Genomic DNA, 13,845 nt, shown 5'->3' with positions numbered 1-13,845 from the left:
AGCCGCCAGATAAACCGGATTTGGGATCAAAGCCGGATGGTTTTTTCTGGAATGACCTGGATATAGACGAGGATTTACTGCGGGAAAATAAAGAAACAGTCGAGGACAAGTGTAGACAGATAGTAGTGTCTGTTAATATGCACGACCTACAACTAAACGTGTTGATTGACACCGGTGCAGAATTGAGTGCTGTATCTGGGAAAATATTTGAGTTACTGAAAGACAGACCTGGCATCGTAGTTATGCCAGTAACAGGAGTGAAAATTATCGGTGCTACTGGGAAGGCCAGTAAACCGGTCACAAAACAGATTTTTGTCAACTTCGAGATATGTGGGGCACGATTTGAACAAGAGTTTGTCGTCGTGCCAGACTTAACTACGGAAGTAATTATCGGGTTAGATTGGCTATTAAAGTACCGTGCAGTGATTAACTGCGAAAGCAAAACGTTGACATGTACGTCCCAAGATAAAACAATAGTAGTTAGTTTTGACGAGGCAGGAGACGGTGTGCATAGGCAATACCAGCCTATACACATTGTTAACTGGCCGGATGGTATTGACGTAGGTATGAATCTGAACTACTGTAATGTGAAGAATCTCGGCATTGACAATAATGTAGAAAGTGAATTGGAAAGTATTGTAGAAGATGTGTCAAACGTAACACACGAACAAAGACGAGGCCGACTTTCCCGTACCTACTGCCATCACAACCATAGGGCATGGGGCAAATATGAAGCAGAATTTAAGAGAATTATGAACACCTTGAGACATGAACCTACGGGATTTTCTCCAGAGGAAATCCTGTTGGATGACAGAAGTAAAAGTTTAGTGGAAGTGATAATCAAATTCCCTCCACGGATTGACATTAGTATTGGTGTGAAAAAAGATCGTTTGCGAGAAGTAACGAAGCTAAAAGCTGATGCTCGCATACGTCGTCATGACGCTAAAGCGCGTTTTGCTAAGTTTGCAATCGGAGACTTAGTACTTGTAAAAGCTCATGAGAAATCGAGCGAGATAGACCATGAAATCTCTAAATTTAAGTTTGTTTATAATGGACCATATAAAGTCATTGGTATACCTCACACAAATGCTTACGGAATATTGTATACTTGAAATTGTACCAGCCAAGGATTGATTAGTACCACAGATAGGGTAATTTGCACAGTATGTAGATATAGAGTGTAAGATTTAAGGATGTGCCATGTGGCGATGCTTTTGCCTGACCTAGAGGTCATTAAAGAAGTTGTAATTAATAAGTAATTTATGTTGATTAAATGATTTAAGAGTTACTGAATATTAATCAATTTAAAAATCCAAGCTGCTAGTTTAAGTTTTCAGCTGAGTCACAGTAGATTAAGCAATGTAAATATGATTTTGTAACTAGCTGTAAGATTCCATAAATATGTGATTTACTAGTCATTGCCGATGTACTTAGACGCTGTTTTAAGTTTCAGGCTAGTACATGCGTGTGATGATGGACAGTGTTGAGTTATCCACTGTGATAGTGTTTATGGACTCCTTGAGATTACTCGGGAGTGAGTTTTTCCGAAAGAATTCATTGGAACGGACGTTCTGGAAACGCCGTCACAAGGGCGAGTGAGATCAAGCGTGCCGCACACGCGGGCGCAACAATACTGGCGAGGCGAGCCGCTGTCGGCTCTTGTGCCGCTGTTGGCTCTTGGGCCGCTGTCGGCATTCTTTGTACTTGCGAGTACGGAAGGCGGAATTGTTTTTCTTCCTGGACAGCTGAAAGAATTCTACTGTCAATATTTATGTTTTTTTCGATCTGATGTGTGTTATTTTCTTGTTTAGCGTTTAATGGACTCCCATGACGAGAATATTAATTATGAAAGGGTTATGTAAAAATGTGTATTCTATGTAATTAATTATTAATTTGCGTATTTTGATCTACCTGTTTTTATGACCATGTACTCTGATTAATTTTGTAAATAGTATTCCATTTCTTGATACTGTTGGGAATTTTGACAATTTTAGAATAGCTAAACCATTTTCTATGTTTTCTATGAATTTTAATATGTTGTCAACCTGTTTTATTTTGTTCAAGATGACAGAGTGGAATAAGATTAGGAGTGTCTCCACTCAATTATTATGGTCTAAAAAAATTTATTTATGCTTAATTAGACGAATGCTAAATTTTGTTGATGTTTTGAGCATACGCATTTCCGCTGTTTCTTTTTTGGGACATTTTCTGAGTCTGTTTACGTTACACGAACATCCTCAGACAATGTGGGGCACGTGTAACGCCGGAAATGCATATCCTCCTATTTCCATCTATTGTACTATTATTTTTTTCCTTGTTTTGTTACCTCAAGATATGACATTTCTGTCTCTTTATATATTGTAATTGTTTTACTGTTTGTATATATATATTTATGCACTCATGTCGATGTATAATTGGTTTGTTTCGTAAATATTATTTGTATTTTTACGCTGGGTCTTGCCTAGGGAAAACTGCTATCGAACGATTACATCGATGGGTCGTGTGAAGAATCAAAGTGTGTAGGATCTTTGGTAGTGTTAACTCTGCCGCGTGGAGCGCGGGCTGAGCAGAAGGAGTCTGGCTGGTGTAGCGAGTGGAGCAGGTGCGTGGTGTGACGCTCCCGCGAGTTGCCGCGCTTTCGGGGTTTGGCAGCATGTAATTACGCTCGACTTGCGATGATAGTTTCTGACATGGTGTCGCGGACGGGAAACATTAACTAGCGCACATCAAGAGCCGTTTCGTCTGGTGACCGTGTCGAGAAGAAGGCCCGCCAACATCCAGCTTCTGCAACAGCGACGGCCGACAATGAGTGACTGTCGCCACCTCCTCGATCGACGGCTTCGAACCTTCAATCAACCAACAAGGAAGACTGGAAGCACGTAAAGTTTTAGAACTGTATGGCAGACCTCAGCTTTTAATCTTGTTCCATTTGCCTCGCAAAATTACAGCAACTTAGCATGAACCTTTGTTGCTCATTGTCCCAATTGCATTACCAAGCAAGGTCCCTTCCTTTTCCGGAATGAACCCGAGTGTCGTTGAAATTCAGACGCCAGCATTAAAGTAACATCATTTCACTGCTTTAATCTCAAAGGTATTCATAGCTGGCTTCAATATTCAGATTACACAAGCACAAATTAAGAGTGCGAGTTTTGTTATCGTATTTTAGCTTACCTGTGACTGCAGCTCAGCTTGGTACGTACTAAATTTTACTATTGTTAATTGTTCAGGATCATTTAATTCAAGTTCAAAGTTAAATCTCTTATTTCTAAATTGCGTAGATTCAAGTAGTTTTTGAAATGATTGTTGAGGTAGTCCAAGACTAACCGTATTTTACTGAATTTCGATGTGCTTCAGAAAGAAAGCTCACTATTAACTTCAGTCACTAAATTAACTTTCGATTTTCCGGTTTTATTAATTCTTTTGCTAAATTAAGTCAGAGTGTAGCGAAATTTATTACTTCTGACAAACTTTCAGTTTTCACACTACACGTGTCAACCTTCAGTTGCCACGCTTCTAGTGTTAATTATATGTGTAATAACCTTTCTTTTTCAGTTACTATAGTAATTGTCCTTAGGACTGGCGACCGTGATTTCCCCCAAATCTCAAATATCTAATTACCGCTAGTAATTGTTAACGTAACGGCCGCACATTTACTTTCTTTATTAACTTTACCCCTTTTCAAAATTAATTTCTACCAGTTTCATTTGCATTTTTCCTTTCATATAGATGTAACCCTTTCCTCCCTCTTTACCGACAGGTTAACTTCGGTGACGATTGCTTTTCCAAAACTCCCATTAGGTACACGCGGTTTCATTTTTCACTGTCATTAAGGCCGGTAAGTGAGGGGGAAGTTACAATTTGAACATTTTTTTGACTGATGACCTCAGATGTTAAGGCCCATAGTGCTTAGAGCCATTTGAACCCAAAGGCATCGCCAATCACATTTACAGTGGGCACATAATCACTGAGCCTGGACCATGGAAATGTTTCACCTGGTCAGATGATTCACATTTCTTAATACACCAGGTCGACGGTCGCGTCGACACACGCCATTACCCACGTGAACAGCTTCTCGAAACAAGCACTGCACCACGGGCACATCTGGTGAGTGTGGTACCTGCTATGGGGCACATTCGTCTTGACTTCCATGAGACCTGTAGTAGCAGCCAGAGACGCCATGACTATGTAAACATTATTTCGAACCACCTGCATCCATTCATGCCTGATATCTTCCCCGACAGTGACGACATCTTCTAGCAGGATAACTTTCCTTGTCATGAGGCCAGAATCGTGCTAGAGAGGTTTGAAAGTAAACTCACATTGATGTCTTGACCACCAAATTCGACTGATTGGAACCCAATGGAACACATCTGGGACGCTGTTGAGTGCCAACTCCACGCCCACAAACTACCGCGTAACTGCACAGACATCTTGTGCCACATTCCTCTGGAAACCTACGTAGAATTTTTCGAATCAACTTCGCGCAGAACTGCTGCTCCATTGTGTTCCAAAGATGAACCAGTATGTTAAGCAGGTGGTCATAATGTTTTGGCTCATCATTGTCTTCTCTGTGTATCTAAATGCCACGAGGGTATCATTGTGTTTCTGTTTTCACTAACACTTCCTTCCATATTCTTGGGATTTCTTGTATAATTATTGTCTAAAAGTTTTAACGTGCAAATGAACAGTTCCAGTAACGTCATGTTGGCAGCACTGTATTCCTAAGAATCTCCCTAATAACTTCATTGTATGGCCTTTTGCTTCTGAGATTGAAATTTGATGCAAATGCCATACAACTTTTGTGGCTCTTTTAGCCATTTCAGATTTTGAGAGAAACGTTGCAACGTAATTTTTTCTGCAAAAATAAAGCAAACGTCTTTGAAATCACTTGCATTTCCAAATTCAAACCGAGAGGCTGAGGATAAACGCATAGTCTTCGTTTTTATATTTAATGTAAGGGGGCGGTCAAATGCAAACCGAGCACCCTCCACAACGGCACCATAGAATGGTTTCAGTGGAAAGTAATCACCACATTCGTTGACACGTTTATCCCACTCGGAGGCGAGATGATCAATTGTTGTTCCGTAGAACGAGGTCTGCTGCTGACGGATCCACAACCGCACCCAATCTTGCACTTCCTCGTCCAACCAGAACAGATGTCCGCACTTGCTTTTCTTCAGATCGCCAAAAATGTAAAAATCACACGTTGAAAGATACCGGCTGTATGGAAGATATCGCAGTCTTTTTCAACCAAATCACTGAAGTGAAGCATTTGTCCAATTAGCAGTGTGGGGGTGGGCGTTATTGTCCAACAGGATGATTCCGTAGAACAGCATTATGATAGTCCGAGGAAAAATGGAAAAGCCAACAGTGGAAACTTCCCACTCCTTCCCTGCCAAAGAAACCCAAAGCCTTTCGCACAAATTCCGGTAAGGCCATGATGAAATTCCTCTTGGACTGCATGGGGTCTCTACTCGTCGAGCTGAGCGATGTGAAGACACTTCGCAGAGACTGAGACCCACCAGGAAATCAAAACGCCGAGGAATGATGTCAGACGGAATTATCCTGTTGCGCGATAACATGCGCCCCTGCATTATCGGTCGGAGAAAGGCTGCGTTTCAGTGTTTTGGTTGGTAAACACTGCAGTAGGAAGGCATGGAAACTGGTCAAAAGTCTCAACAACGACCCAACAGAACCACAACCAAATTACAGTGAATTTACAGCTGATCAGATAGCTTTCCAACTACTCATGAACGGAAAAACTAAAAGGAAGATCAGGAATGGCAAAATTAAAAGAAAATTGAACGAGGAGATTAGCTTCCTAGCTCACCCGTTCTTCATTCAGGAGCTACAAGATGCCATCAACGATTTGAAAAACAACAAGGCCGCTGGCCTCGACGATCTGAGATCTGAGCAAATTAAACATTTTGGACCGGGAGTACAAGCATGGATCCTAGAGCTAATGAATAACTGCATCACAACAATGCAAATTCCTAAACTTTGGAGGAAAGCTCGGGTTATTGCGTTATTAAAACCAGGGAAAGACCCAGCTGAAGCTAAAAATTTCCGGCCTGTCTCACTGCTTTGTCATTTATTTAAAGTACTGGAGCGAATGATCCTCAAACGCATAGCTGATTATGTGGACAAAGCCCTCATTAACGAACAAGCTGGATTTCGACCAGGAAAATCATGCTGTGGCCAAATCCTGAATCTCACACAGTACATCGAAGACGGCTATCAGAGGGGAGAAGTAACTGGGGTCGCATTCCTGGATCTCAGTGCTGCATATGACACAGTTAACCATAAGTTGCTTACCCAGAAAGTGTATAATGTCACTAAGGACTACACCCTTTCTATGTTCGTGCAATGCATGCTACAGAACAGACGCTACTATGTAACCTTACAATCTAAAAACAGCCGATGGAGGACACAGAAAAATGGTCTTGCACAGGGCAGTGTCTTGGCTCCAATATTATTTAACATCTATACCAATGATCTCCCCATCAGCCACCAGACACGAATGTTCATATATGCTGATGATGCAGCAGTGGCCACTCGGGATAAAACCTTTGAACAAGTGGAGGAGAATCTCACAGGAGCCTTAACAGAACTTGCTACCTATTACGACGGCAATAATCTCAAACCAAACCCTAGTAAATCTGAAATATCCGCCTTCTATCTTAGTAACAAACAACCCAAACGGAAACTCCGAGTCATGTGGCAAGGGGAAGAGCTGAAACATACAAACAGCCCAAAATACCTGGGAGTAACACTGGACAGAGCACTTACTTTTAAGCAGCACTGCCACAACGCTAAAAAAAAGGTCTGTGCCAGGAACAACATACTGTGGAAGCTAACAGGTTCATCGTGGGGAGCTCAACCACACGTTTTGCGCACCACGGGTCTGGTGCTGAGCGTCTCAGCAGCGGAATATGCGGCGCCAGTTTGGAGGAACTCTGCCCACACTAAGCAAGTTGACGTCGCCGTAAACGAAACTGTACGTATTGCCACAGGATGCCTCAAACCAACTCCCACAGACATCATTTATCCCATCATAGGCATAGCACCACCCACTATCCGCAGACAAGTAGCCGCCGAGATCGAAAGATCAAAAGAATGATCCTCGACACCCGATGCATGTGCACCGAAAACAACGTGTCCGGCTGAAATCCCGCAGGAGTTTCATTGAAACTACTGAAGAGCTCGCCACATAGCCCGTCGCAAGGCGGCTATCTCTTTGGGAAGAAATGGTGCCACACTCCACAATGGAACTACTTGAGGAGGGATCTGCAGGATTTCAACTACCTTTTACAACTTGGAGGTCATTAAACCGGCTGCGCACTGGAGTAACTGGGTGCAAATCAAACCTATTTAAATGGGGTTACAGTGATGGCGATAGGTGTGAATGCGGAGCAATACAGGACTTGGACCACCTATTGATTTGCCCAGATATGTCTATAACATGCACTAAAGATGATATTTTGAAAGTCAATGACAAAGCAAACTACGTTGCAAAGTACTGGGAAGGGAAGATATAATTGGTGCATCCGGATACGGGAGAAGAAGAAGAAACCCACCGTACAGTCCGAATCACTGTGTGACTTTCACACCTTTGGCGACCTGAAGAAAGACACGCATGGACGTCGGTTGTGGTCTGGTGAGGAAGTGCAAGACTAGGGGTGGTTGTAGATCCGTCAGCAGCCGACGAAACAGGAATTGATTGTCTCATCTCCAAGTGGGAGGCATTTGACTGTCCCTTAGAGTATATATAGAAACGAAGAGTACGCGTTTGTCCTCAACCTCTCGATTTCGCTTAATGACTTCTTTTACGACAGTGCTGCTACTTTTTGGTGTTGTTATAGTGTCGGTTTTCAGTTAGCCCCGCTGCCACAGCCTTGAACCTGTGCTACGCGATAGCTGTTACTCCCTGTGCTGCTTGGAGTGCAAATAGCTTACTTGGTGTAGACATGAACCATAAGACTTTTGAGTAGTGGTTTAACACTCAGTTTGTAGTTCGAGAGACAAAGTTATAAAAAGTTTTTCATTACTTTCTTCAGCGTTACCTCTCGCACAGAACAGTTAATTAATTTCTATAAATAACAGTGGAGCACTTACCTGCTATTTGTTCTGGAGGTAATTCTTCCTGAAACAGAACCAAAAAAATACTGATAAGAATACACACACTAACGTATACGAATATTATATTAAGAGGCATTTGAATGCAACGAAATAAAGCTTATCTAAATTAGTTATATCATCTCCGGTGGAGTGAGCGAAATCATTAACACAGCACAAATGGAATACCTCCTGTAACTTAATCTTGGTGGTGAAGTGGGAATGTATCAGATTTACAGTCCTTGCACAAATACAAAGAATTGGGGTTTCAATCCTCAGCTCGGACTATTTCTGCCACTTTTCACTTCTTTCCCGCCTGGAAATGATGTGTTAGTGCATAAAATGCCGAGTTGCACTGTGGTTTGCAGTCCACGTCAAACTGTAAGAGCCCCCATAAATTCTCTGGATAAATGAGTCACAAGGTCGGATGATGGCACTGGAATGCCCCCTGCTGTAGCACAGTGCCAAGAAAAGCACTGGGGTGAAGAAACCGATTGCTTCATATTTCAAAATCGAAGTGTCGTGCCGTTGAAGACACTTTATTCCGTACCTACACCTTGGAACGGGTTCAAAACAAAATCACTAACTACTTAGGCAAATTTAACTTATTTAACGAATACCAGACACTGAGTGATGTGGCGCCGTGGTGAATCTTATAATTTTTCTCTGAAAAATTAACACGTGTGTCTAATTTCCCTGTGTCAAAAACTAAAACGACTGGTTCTGTCTTCTCCCAGTTGTACTTTTCTTTCGTAAATTACTCTCCCCTTCTCCTCCTTCCTCCCCAAATATCCCGTCAATAATCGTATTCGTTCTCGTTCCTCTGTCTCTGCCAGTAGCCTCAGTTTAAATCTCTCTGGCGGTAATAATTCCGTGTCGTTCTATTTTCCATGAATTAATATAAACTGTGCTTTTTTCTAATATTCTAGTACTGTTTTCCAATACTTATGTTGCAGTTATTTCTAAGGGTTGCATTCCACGTTGTATGTAAATCTTTTTACTACACATGTCTCGTTATGAACACAGCGTGACCTATGCAGAATGTAAGAAGGGATCTAAAGGCCCTATCTTACCAGAGTAAATAAATGAAACATTCGTCGCATACGATAGTTTGTTTAGTAAACTGTCGACGTAAGAGAGGCTTGGTGATAACTTCCTTCAGAGCTACTAGTGATGAAATGACTAAATAATGCTCACGTCGATAAACTGTGTAAACTCCTGCCAAACTCCACGCATTTAATATGAAGATCAGTTCATACTGTCACTCATAATTAGTGCACCAAGTTGATGGAAAACTCTGATGAATTTCTGATGTGGTTTTACATCTGACTCCCATTTTATTTAGTGGTAGTAATGTATCGTTATTTGAAGATGGTCGTTCTCTAGAAATGGTTACCCCCAGTGCAGTCATGTTGCTGCTGACACAAGCAGTGCTGAGTCTGAAGCTCGATGGAACGATGTGCCTAGCTGCGCGTTGTCCAGGGCAAAGTCGGAATGGAGGTCCGTGTGATTCTGTCGCATAGTCGGCATGGAGTTTGTGAAATCATAGCAGCGCCAAGAGCTTCCACACCTAGCGTCCATACTCTTTGAAACACTGTGAGTTTCATGGCAAAGGGTTCCTTCCATTGCACCAGTTGTTAGATATTCTTCTCATTCCATTTCCGTATACAGGGCGGGAAGAATGATTGTTTAACAGCTCCCTAATCGCTGGAATCAATCTAAAGCCACGATCACCACGGAAGAGCTGGTTCTCGAAACTTTGCAAGTAGGCCATCTCGGGACAGTGTCTAGCTTCAAGTGTATGCCTGTTCAGTTTCTACTGTGATACTCATTTTATTTTCGTATGTGTCCCGCATACTTGTCTAATATTTTAGGATGAGCCACACGAGTAAATTTGTAAATTTGTGGTAAGATTCTATGGGATCAAACTGCTTAGGTCATCGGTCCCTAAGCTTACAAACTGGTTAAACTAACTTATGCTATGGACAACACACACACCCATGCCCGAGGGAGGACTCGAACCCCAGACGGGGGGAGCCGCGCGTACCGTGACAAGATGCCCGAGACCGCGCGGCTATCCCGCGCGCCCCACACGAGTGATACGTAAGCAATCTTCTCAGTAGGAAGACTATGTGTGTTCCGGCACACTGTTTATATTTACATCACTTGAGCATGTCAGTGCTCCACTCATGACATCACGAACAACATCCCCTCACCTGTGACATCATGATGACGTCACAGACAGTGCCCTTTTTTTCGGTGACGTCACATTGGTCCGAAATTTAAAAATCAAAGATGGTAAACAATTTTTAAAATTCAAGATGGTGTAAATAGCCCAGTTTTGCTACGGCCGGCCGAAGTGGCCGAGCGGTTCTAGGCGCTACAGTCTGGAACCGCGCGACCGCTACGGTCGCAGGTTCGAATCCTGCCTCGGGCATGGATGGGTGTGATGTCCTTAAGTTAGTTAGGTTTACGTAGTTCTAAGTTCTAGGGACTGATGAGCTCAGAAGTTAAGTCCCATAGTGCTCAGAGCCATATGAACCATTTTTTTTTGCTATGTAACAGCTCTCTCTCTCTCTCTCTCTCTCTCTCTCTCTCTCTCTCTCTCTCTCTATCCTTCTGTCTCCTCCAATCGTCGGCTAATATTTTACAGACAATTAAAATGAAACAGTCAATCACCGTGCAGTCACATTGGTGCTCAAAAGTATCCGAATGCTACGAATTCTTTTTTTGTACCATTTTCGAAAGTATTTATAGAAGAAATTAAGCAAAAGGTCATAGTGTAGTCAGCTTGGCTGTGCTCCAAAGTATATGAACGTTCAAAACTATTTATCCAAAAAGTTATATGAAGCAACTCTTACATGTGTGATCAGGTTTCTTAGTAGCGAAGATGAAGAAGAGCTCATAGTTCTTAAGGTATGAATTTTAGAGCCCCTGTTTATTAGTCTTTTTCTCTTGTTTTAGTCATTGCTATCACCTTCGCTAGTTGTCTACCTTACAATCTTACCTACAACTCTACGCATACAAGTATACCACCATCACACGTACCAGAACGATTTTCAGTTATAACTTTCGACTCGATAATTTCTGGACTACGATCCCTCACCTGACATTAATAAATTTACCCTTGTCCATGGTCCGTGGAAGTTTGTAGTATCATCCAGTATTTCCATTATAAGTGATCATATAAGATGAACATCAACAAAAGGAAAACGAGGATAATGGAATGTAGTCAAATTACATCGGGTGCTGCTGAGGGGATTAGATTAGGAAATGAGACACTTAAAGTAGTAAAGGAGTTTTGCTATTTAGGGAGTAAAATAACTGAAAATGGTCGAAGTAGAGACGATATAAAATGTAGACTGGCAATGGCAAGGAAAGCGTTTCTGAAGAAGAGAAATTTGTTAACATCGTGTATAGATTTAAGTGTCAGGAAGTCGTTTCTGAAAGTGTTTGTATGGAATGTAGCCATGTATGGAAGTGAAACATGGACGATAACCAGTTTGGACAAGAAGAGAATAGAAGCTTTCGAAATGTGGTGCTACAGAAGAATGCTGAAGATAAGGTGGGTAGATCACGTAACTAATGAGGAGGTATTGAATAGGATTGGGGAGAAGAGGAGTTTGTGGCACAACTTGACAAAAAGAAGGGACCGGTTAGTAGGACATGTTCTGAGGCATCAAGGGATCACAAATTTAGCATTGGAGAGCAGCGTGGAGGGTAAAAATCGTAGAGGGAGACCAAGAGATGAATACACTAAGCAGATTCAGAAGGATGTAGGTTGCAGTAGGTACTGGGAGATGAAGAAGCTTGCACAGGATAGAGTAGCATGGAGAGCTGCATCAAACCAGTCTCAAGACTGAAGAGCACAACAACAACAACAACAAGTGATCATCAGAAAAATCAGAGCTACGTAATTAACAGAGAACGCATTTAGTAATGTTTCTCTGGCCGTCTTGTCACATTCACAACTACCAAAACCGTTATTGTCCCAACTGATTGTTAAACGATAATGTCTACCTCCGAAGACAGTGCCACTAAAGTGGAGTTACTACACACTGTTTACCGAAATTCCTTCACGAAAGACGACGAAGTAAATATTCCCGAATTCGGAGCAAGATCAACTGCCGACATGAGTAACTTACAAGTAGATATCCTCGGTGTAACGACGCAGCTTAAAAAACCTAAGGAAGGTAAGGCTTCAGGTCCGCCGGCCGCGGTGGTCTAGCGGTTCTGGCGCTGCAGTCCGGAACCGCGGGACTGCTACCGTCGCAGGTTCGAATCCTGGCTCGGGCGTGGGTGTGTGTAATGTCCTTAGGTTAGTTAGGTTTAAGTAGTTCTAAGTTCTAGGGGACTTATGACCTAAGATGTTGAGTCCCATAGTGCTCAGAGCCATTTGAGCCATTTTTGAGCTCCAGGTCCAGATTGTATACAAGTTCCTTTCAGAGTATGCTGATAGAATAGCTCCATACTGAGTAATCACACAAAACTGCACGCTCGTAGAAAAGATCCGTAACCAATGACTGGAAAGTTGTACAAACCACATCAATACCCAAGAAAGGAAACAGCAGTCATCCGCTGAATTACAGCCCTTATCACTAACGTCGATGTGCAGAAGGATTTTAGAACATATACTGAGCTTGAACGTTATAAAGTAGAAAACGATTTATTGGCAAATACCCATCATGGATTCAAAAAATATCGTTCTCTTGAAACGCAACAAGCTCTTTATTCTCACGAAATAATGAGTGCTTTCGTCAGGGGACGTCTAATTCATTTCATATTTTTAGATATCCAGAAGGCTTTTGATATCGTTCCCCACTAGCGACTTCTAATTAAATGGCATGCCTGTGAAGTATCGTCTCAGTTGTGTGACTCGATTCGTGATTTCCCGTCATAAAGGTCACAGTAGTAACTGACGGAAAAGTCATCGTGTAAAACAGAAGTAATGTCTGACGTTCCCCAAGGAAATGGTTACAGACCCCCCGTTGTTTCTGATTTACATAAACGATTTAGGAGACAATCAGAACAGCCTTCTTTGACTATTTTCAGATTATGCTGTCATTTACCGTCATGTAAATTCCTCATATGATCAGAACGAATTGCAAAATGATTTAGACAGGATACCTGTATGTTACAAAAAGAGGCAGTTGATTCTAATTCACGAAAAGTGTGAAGTCATCCACATGAGCACTAAAAAGAATCCTTAAAATTTCAGTTTTACGATAAACAACACGAATCTAAAGGCTGTAAACTGCACTAAATACCTAGCGAGTATAGTTACGAATCATTTAAATTGGAACGATCGCATAGATAATGTGGGGAAAGCAAACGAAAGACTGCGATTTATTGGCAGAATACTTAGAAAATGTAACAGGTCTACACTACGCTTGTCCGCTCCCTTTTGGAGTAATGCTGTACAGTGTGGGATCTGTATCAGATAGGACGGACGGAGGACAGCGAAAGAGTTCAAAGAACGGCAGCACGTTTTGTATTATCGCGGAAATAAGGGAGAGAGTGCCACGGATATGATACACGAATTTGAGTGGCTGTTAGCAAAACAGAACCGTTATTTGCTACGACGGGATGAAATTTCAACCACGAACTCGGCCCTCAGAGTGTGGAAACATTTTGTTGGCGCCCACCTACATAGGGAGAAATAATCATCATAATAAAGTAAGAGGAACCAGAGATCCTACGGAAAGATTGAAGTGCTCGTTTTTCCCGCGT

General features: G+C 42.1%; 1 protein-coding gene across 1 annotated transcript in view; it reads right to left on the bottom strand.

The window, feature by feature from the left end:
* Positions 1-10,343, bottom strand: part of LOC124606612 (troponin C, isoallergen Bla g 6.0101-like) — a 106,041-nt gene extending 95,698 nt beyond the window's left edge. The window contains exons 1-2 of the mRNA XM_047138597.1: positions 10,332-10,343; positions 8,116-8,143 (exon numbers count right to left, since the gene is read on the bottom strand). Of these exons, the coding sequence (XP_046994553.1) occupies positions 8,116-8,143; positions 10,332-10,343 (40 nt within the window). The remainder of the gene's footprint in view (positions 1-8,115; positions 8,144-10,331) is intronic.
* Between the last annotated feature and the right edge of the window lie 3,502 nt (positions 10,344-13,845).

The sequence above is a fragment of the Schistocerca americana genome, chromosome 3, assembly GCF_021461395.2.
Source record: "Schistocerca americana isolate TAMUIC-IGC-003095 chromosome 3, iqSchAmer2.1, whole genome shotgun sequence".
NCBI lineage: Eukaryota > Metazoa > Arthropoda > Insecta > Orthoptera > Acrididae > Schistocerca > Schistocerca americana.
This window is presented reverse-complemented; position numbering and strand designations above follow the sequence as displayed.